The sequence below is a fragment of the Anarhichas minor genome, unplaced genomic scaffold, assembly GCF_050575085.1.
Source record: "Anarhichas minor isolate MPS153535 unplaced genomic scaffold, ASM5057508v1 ptg000012l, whole genome shotgun sequence".
In the NCBI taxonomy this organism is placed as follows: Eukaryota; Metazoa; Chordata; class Actinopteri; order Perciformes; family Anarhichadidae; genus Anarhichas; species Anarhichas minor.
In genome coordinates, this window is record NW_027466458.1 from 6,303,855 (window position 1) to 6,311,299 (window position 7,445).

A 7,445-nucleotide genomic window follows, 5' to 3' on the forward strand; every position below is an offset into this window, starting at 1 on the left:
TCCTATGTGACGTCGTAATGGAGGCGTTGGCCGGTCGGTGTCACTGTATGGCCAGGAAAACCTGAGGCGGAGTAACGACGTCCTTTCAAAGAATCCTGAGAGTTAAACGGAGTCGAATACTTTGAAACGTCCTCTACCTCTTGTGCAAATAACGCCACTGAGACATTTGAACCTATCGAAATGATCAAAAACGGTCACTCCACCACCATCGAGCAGCGGGCTGACGCTGGCTGTAGTAAGCCGAGTGGCTCAGTGCGCAGCCCGGAGAAAAGGAAGCGGGTCGTGCGGCTGTGGTGTGACGGCTGGTGAGTCTCCGTGCAAGTGCTGCTGTCGGTCCTGGTTCAATAAACGCTCTTCCACAGTTTTTTGTCCTATAGGCGGATCCGTTATCCAACACGTAGGGACCAGTGGTGGGGTAGCATGCTAACGCTAGCTAGCTACGCACGTTAACTTTGCAGGTGACATGAGTTTAAACTATTTCATCGTAACCGTGAAGTTAACGTAAAGTAAATAACGTAACGTTATTACGTGTTTATACGTAGAAAAGTTAACGTTACGTTCTCTCTAAATGGCATAATCGTTGTTGGTTTCTCATTCAAATAACTCGTGAACCGGCTGCGTCACGTATTGTTTTATGGCATGTTGGCATGGAGTAAGCTAGGGGCAAGGTCCTCTCGGGCATCAATGGCATTTTACAATGTGTTTCAGTGCGTGTGAACCTCCACCCTCACGGATCAGACACTGTGGCTATTTAAAGGTTAGAAAGGACCCACAGATGACAACATGTGGAGCGGTATGTTGTCTGTCACGTTACATGTTCAAGGTGCTTGTTGTAAACACAGCTGACTGAGAAAAGTATCTCTTGTGAAAATGGTTAAAACGTCCAAATAATGTCTGCTGTCTGCAGATGATGTATTCCTACTGGGCTCCCTTACACTGTGTAGCTGCTGCTGAGAAGACAACCGACTCCAAAGTTGCAACGCATAGATTGTCTCCTGGACTCAAACGGTGCACAAGGAAGTTTCCGTGTTTCTGATAGCTCAGGTCCATCTCATGTGTGGTTATAAATAACTAGCATAGGGAACATGTAGTACAGTGTGAGGCATGAGCAGCTTGCTGGGGAAGTGAGCAGGGCTCCTGGTTATTGGGTGACTAGAAGGGGGCGTAAGAGGAGCTAATGGGGGGGAAAGATGATATATTATGTGGCTATTCGTTTTGCAGCAGATTAGTGTTAACTGTCAAAAACCCAAATAAATACCCAGCCATCTGGCACATAGTCGGTGCATCTGCAAAATATGTATTGAGAAAAAACACTTGCAGATGTTAACCAAGAGGAACTAGATCCTAGATCAAACACTGACCTGCTTACATCACTCTGGAGAAGAGACACTATCACCTGGGAGCATACTGTCTAACGGACCAGCTGAGGTGAGGTGAGGGATTATTGTTCAGGTAATTCAGACCAGCAGCTTGTGGTAATGTCATTATAGAGGAGAGGTCTGCCCACTGCAAGTACAGTCACCGATGAGGTGACAGTCAGTTGGAAATGACCTACAGACAAATAAGTCATTATAGGTAACTTATTAAACAAATAAATGTGTAATATGAACCCGTCCTTTCTCAAACATTATTTTAAACAGTTGTTTGTACCCTGGGCTCGTAGCCACCAGCTGCTCTTGTTAAGGCTGCTCAGTCGGTGGTTGTACTGGACAGTCCTGAGCTCAGTGTGAAACTGCAGGAATGTGGAGCTGCAGGGTGCTGAACCAAAAGCACATTTCCATCAAAACCTGAACCGAGCGTAGCTGCAACTCCCACAGCTTCCTTTTTCAAAAAGGCAAGCCAAAACATTAACTGAGGAAGTTACTTAATGGCAGAAAACAAATAAATATGAGCACATTGTGTACAGTAATCATTGCCTTTCTCCCAGTAACCTTTTATTATTTTCACCCACCATGTTAAAAGGCCTGTGTTGACTTAGAGAGCACGTTTTCAAAGCAAAGGTTACACACACTGGGCTCTATTTCACAAGGTCACTGTAAAAATAGATCCGATAATGTTAAACAACAAACCAAGAGGAGCTGTCCACTCAAAACTATCCAGCTACGGTGGATTTGAAAGAGATTTAAAAGACGTTGAAGCTGTGAAAACATCTATAGCTGGCAGTGTTTATATCTGCTTTGTCCTCTGGAATGTTTTGTTTGAGCACTTGCAGTTCATTTTGTTTTCCACGCTAATGACGTTGTCGCCTCTTCTTTGTGTCTCCACAGCTATGACATGGTTCACTACGGTCACTCCAACCAGCTGCGACAGGCCAAAGCCATGGGAGACTTCCTCATAGTCGGAGTGCATACAGATGGTAAGACCGCTGCACACATTCTGATGTGGATATTTCTGTGAAAGCGTTTTGCCATCCGCTGTCTGGTGCTGTACAATCAAGTCCAATCAAGTCCAATTCTTGTTTGTTTCTAATCTGTGGTAAACGGCCACAAAGTCAGAGCTCCCTGGTCCCTGCAGACTGAGCTAATCTGGGTTGATGTGCCAATAATTAATAATAGATTACCTCTCATCCTCTCGCAAAGCTGAGATTTCCAAGCACAAGGGTCCCCCGGTCTTCACTCAGGAAGAACGCTACAAGATGGTACGGGCCATCAAGTGGGTGGACGAGATGGTAGAAGGAGCGCCTTACGTCACCACCCTGGAGACTCTGGACAAGTACAACTGTGACTTCTGCGTGCACGGAGGTGAGCCAGTTCAGGGATGCTCTTTGAATCCTTAACACACAGAGGGTCGAGTCCGACTCACTGATGCACACACGATGTGAGCAAAACCTCCAGATGTGATGATGGACTAATGTCATCGCTTTTGTTTCGCCAGACGACATCACGCTGACGGTGGATGGCAAGGACACGTATGAGGAGGTGAAGCGTGAAGGCCGCTACCGGGAATGTAAGCGCACACAGGGTGTCTCCACCACTGACCTGGTGGGACGAATGCTTCTCATGACCAAAGCCCATCACAGCAACATGGTGAGGTTGTACTTCACGCCATAGGTTTTTAGTTGCTGTTCGGTCTGGGATTTCATCCGTTGATAGCACCACCGCAACACAAGACTGATGAATCGTGTGCCATCAGGCCGTGTTTTTCCTTAATTATAATGCTGTTTCTATTTTTACATTTTATTCTTAATACTGACGGCCTATAGCGGCCTTCTAGTGCTAGTCCTGACGTGTGGTTACATTTATAAAGGAGGTACATGTCAACTGTGTTGGCTGTGTGTGTATGTTTGTTTGTTTTGGTGTTCATCTTTTCCTCTCTAATAATTTCTGCAGGATAACCCAGATTACCAGCAGCATACAGACAACTTTGGAAAGGTGAGTGGCATGGGTTTTTATTGTAGTCAAACCTCGTCATGTAAATACATCCTGATCATAAACGATACCTGTGGAACATCTTTTTACCAAGGTGAGACACCACCCAGCATTTACTGCATTTCTCCAGTCAAACGCGAGTCTTTTGTTGTAATCAAGGGTCCTAAAGGCCACAGTCCATGGACAGGAGTGTCGCAGTTCCTCCAGACATCCCAGAAGATTATCCAGTTTGCCTCAGGAAAGGAGCCTCAGCCTGGAGACACCATCATCTATGTGGCCGGGGCATTTGACCTCTTCCGTATCCTCACTGTGCAGAAATAGCCAGAATTCAGTTATGATTGTGTTATCTGTGGTACATGTTGCTGCTGCTGTTGTTGTTGTTGCCTTCACCACAAATTCCTCGCAGACATCGGCCATGTTGACTTCTTAGAGATGGTCTATAAGCAGGCGGAGAGGCCCTACGTCATCGTGGGACTGCACTTTGATCAGGTGCAATTTATAGAAACACACACACTCACACACACACACACACACACACCTCAGCAAGCATTCTCAAAATAAACCTTCCCCGCTGTGTGAAGTCAGATGGCTAGATATCTAAAAGACGGAAGTGTAAAGTAGTAAAAGATCGCTTAACTCTCTTCAGGAAGTGAATCGGTACAAGGGGAAGAATTATCCAATCATGAACATCCATGAGAGGACGCTGAGTGTCCTGGCCTGTCGTGTGAGTTCACACACACACACACACACACTCACACTCACACACACACCTCTAAATGTTAAATACAGTGGGATGTATTTCTAGGCTGAACTCACAGTGCTGCAGGCTGAACTTTGCTCTCTTCCCTCCATTCCTTCTGGTCCGCTTTCAGTCTAGTACAAAGAACCTGCGGCCCCATCGGCGCCGCTGTGTATGTTTGTTTTGAAGTTGGACCAATTTATGAGAACATTAGACAAAACAAACGTGTTACACAATCTTAAAACCGCTAAATTGCTCTGCTTTGCCATCAGTTTTACTCAATGCCCGATGACGAGGTACACAATTTGCCAGAATTGAAGCGGTGAACTGTAAAAACACCTTCACCCTTGAGCTGTGTTGTATCGAAAAGGTGCTCGTCAGTTTCACTTTCACATTTAAACTAACTAATGTGAGAGACTTTAATCATCAGAAAAATTAACACCTGGGTCTGTCTTCGATCTCCCACTGGCCTGTCTCTCTATAGTACGTGTCGGAGGTGGTGATTGGTGCTCCCTATGCAGTGGGCAAAGACCTGCTGGATCATTTTAAGGTGAGTTGCCGTTATATGACTCTACGTCTGATCGTGCATTTTGTTATTTAAGCAGAATGGTCCCTTCAGTTTGAAGACTGAGAGTGAAGTTACCATCCTGGGTAAACTTTCTGCAGTCTTAAATTGCTTAAGTTTTAAAACTAACTTGGATTTAAAACTAGTTTCAGCTCAACGATGAGATAGAATTAGATTAAATACAGTTCAAAGATGACTAAAAGCCTTGGACAGTATTAGACAGAGCTATAGATCACTGTGTGGTTGCTGCATTTAACAAAACCTCCCTAAGATAATTTATATAAATAGTAAATGATAAAAAGCCCATATTGAACCATGTGGCGCCCCCTTGTGGACATGAGAAATACCAGAAGATAAAACGTCAACTGCAACACATTAAGATCTGTGAGATACCGTTTAGGTAGTTAACAAGTCGTATCATCATAGTCCTCAGGAAGGATCCTGTCACTCGTTTCTCTTCAAATGTTGTGATCCACAGTTACAAAAGCCGGCGATAAATGAATGAAAACGTGCTGCTCTAATTTGCTCATTTTGATCGGTGACACACTGTGCCCTAAAGTGCCCCTTCTAGTCTAGTCTAGATGAGTAATGTGTGACTATGTGAGCCGCCATAGGGGCTCTCCAGGGACGGGCTCCGTTACCTCTCTCTGCACATGATGGGTGGTTTAACAGGTGTGTTTGTGTAACTGTACAGGTTGACCTGGTGTGTCATGGCAAGACGGAGGTGATCCCAGACAAGGATACGTCGGACCCCTACGCTGTGAGTACGGGGGGCCTTCACATTGCATTAGCGTGGCAGATGCTCTTTATATGTCTGACTTACAATAAGTGCATTCAAACGTGATAGGAAGTCCCCGATACAACCCATCATTAGCGGTGAACTTTGGCTTGACAACTATGTGTGTTCTGCCCTCAGGAGCCGAAGAAGAGAGGGATATTCAGGACCATCGATAGTGAGAACAATCTCACCACTGATGACATTGTCAAGAGGATCATTGAGAACAGGTCAGCGACTCCCCACTCTTAACTTGATTTGGCACTTCCTTGTCATCTGCATTTGCTTTCTTGCTGTATAGATCATTTGGATTTTTTTTTGTTTTTATCTCAAGTTGAATCACCCAACCTTTCACTTTCCCAGGCTGCAGTTTGAAGCCAGGAATCAGAAGAAGGAGGCCAAGGAGATGGCAGTGATCGAGGCGATGAAGAGGAGAGAGCAGCAGGAGCAGGGTGAAGATGCAGCTCAGGTTGCTCACTAGTCACCTCAGACCTGGTTCTGTGTCTGATTTACTCGCCCTGGTACACTCAGCTCTAAGAGGGTGGACTGAACTGACCCAGACGGACAGCCATGTTGGAACTGGCTGCCTAGGGGGGGGGGGGGGGGGAGGTCTCCACTAGTCCTCTGGACGCAGAACCCTGCTTTAAATATTTGGTGTGCACTGCTGGCTTAGCTTCGCTCAGCCTTTCATCTATACAGATGGCCCCAGCCTAAGCTATTAGATCTGCCGTGAAAAGAACACAAAGAAAACAAACTCGTACTACGTTTTAACCTGCAAAATCATTCTTAAACCTCTCGTGCTCCACGGGGAACTTTTTAATGATGTCTTCTGTCATGTAGTGTTTTTGTCCATGAAATCTCACACTATGTGTTCCTGTTTAGGTGTCGAAGTGGTATGTTCATTTTGTAATAAGCCATAACATTTGAAATGTTAATGACATTGTCAGTTGTGTTTTTAGATTTTAAACCATAGTAGTCTTTAGGAAGTGTCATCAGTAACATTGAATGTGGTCTATTTTTCAATACACTGTGAATAACAGATTTCATTTGATTTTAAGAATTCACTTTGTTTTTCTCCATCCTGGACAAACATTATCATTAGTATGTTAAGTGATCTGTGGAGTAGTCTTTTCATTTTAAATGTGGATTTGATTGTGCACCGTGCGTGTATATATGCGTGTATATATGCGTGTATATATGCGTGTGTGTGTGTGTGTGTGTGAGAGTGAGTTGAGAGTGTTTGCGCTGTAAATGACAGTAGTTTCGTGCCTCATTCCAAAAGCTATAACTAATTTGAGGGCTTTTAATTGTATCAAAAAGTCTAAACTGTCTCTACAGCTGTTGGTAAAGTCTCTCCTCGGTTTACTACTAAGTGTGTTTTCACTAAAAACAACAACTAGTATGTCCTCTTTTCTCCTCCTTTGCAAAAGAATCCAATAACTTAATAAACTGGTGCCCAGTATGACGGTCAAACTGCTTCTGCAAACACTCGTTGATTGTTTTTCTTGTTATATGAGGTGAATTATAAATGGTACGAGACTTTATAAAGTGTCTATGGAATAAATAGATTTACTTACTAAAGTTACTAAATAGTAGATGGGAATTCATAGCAACCTTTCAATCACTATATTGCAAAGTGTAAACCTCCCTTTTAATAAATACATTTCAAAGTGTCATCTGATGTCTGTTTTACAGCGTCGTGTGTGCAGCCTGATGAGATCTTTGTTGGATCAGCACATAGTCGCGGTTCACCGAGTTTGTGAAATGAGGCCACGGCCGCTCAGAAGCTGCTAAATCCCACCGGTCCCGTCTCGTTCGCGCTGCTCTCAGATTTGAACAAAAACTGCAAACTGTCCCCTCATTACAAACACAAAGAGCCTTTAATCCTGCAGCCTGAGGGCCCCAGAGGAGCTTCTGCAGGAAGGATCCAGTCACGCAGCTGAGGGGCTTATAGACACTGAAACATCAAGATCTCCCTCTCCACATTTATTTGGTCCA

The 7,445-nt window shown here is 44.5% G+C and overlaps 1 protein-coding gene across 4 annotated transcripts; it reads left to right on the forward strand.

Annotated features, from left to right (window-relative positions):
- The first annotated feature begins 6 nt into the window (after positions 1-6).
- pcyt2 (phosphate cytidylyltransferase 2, ethanolamine) lies at positions 7-6,933 on the forward strand. Of its 4 annotated transcripts, XM_076090448.1 has the most exons (14): positions 9-305; positions 709-793; positions 908-1,008; positions 2,268-2,356; positions 2,580-2,741; positions 2,875-3,026; positions 3,330-3,371; positions 3,528-3,666; positions 3,775-3,857; positions 4,015-4,092; positions 4,592-4,657; positions 5,367-5,432; positions 5,589-5,677; positions 5,811-6,933. In XM_076090448.1, exons 1-14 carry the CDS (start codon positions 181-183, stop codon positions 5,926-5,928), a joined length of 1,395 nt encoding a protein of 464 aa, XP_075946563.1. In that variant the 5' UTR covers positions 9-180; the 3' UTR covers positions 5,929-6,933. The 4 variants fall into 4 exon arrangements, with proteins under 4 accessions (XP_075946564.1, XP_075946563.1, XP_075946566.1 ...); XM_076090449.1 differs by lacking the exons at positions 709-793; positions 908-1,008 and having other exon boundaries at positions 7-305; XM_076090451.1 differs by lacking the exons at positions 9-305; positions 908-1,008 and having other exon boundaries at positions 737-793.
- Positions 6,934-7,445: the final 512 nt, after the last annotated feature.

What these genes read in the sequence shown, in the direction of transcription:
- pcyt2 (XM_076090448.1), top strand. Translation starts at nt 181, where the DNA reads ATGATCAAAAACGGTCACTCCACCACCATCGAGCAGCGGGCTGACGCT. An exon ending in ATACGTCGGACCCCTACGCT is followed by an intron (nt 5,433 to 5,588) that starts GTGAGTACGGGG and finishes TTCTGCCCTCAG; the next exon opens with GAGCCGAAGAAGAGAGGGAT. An exon ending in AAGAGGATCATTGAGAACAG is followed by an intron (nt 5,678 to 5,810) that starts GTCAGCGACTCC and finishes TCACTTTCCCAG; the next exon opens with GCTGCAGTTTGAAGCCAGGA.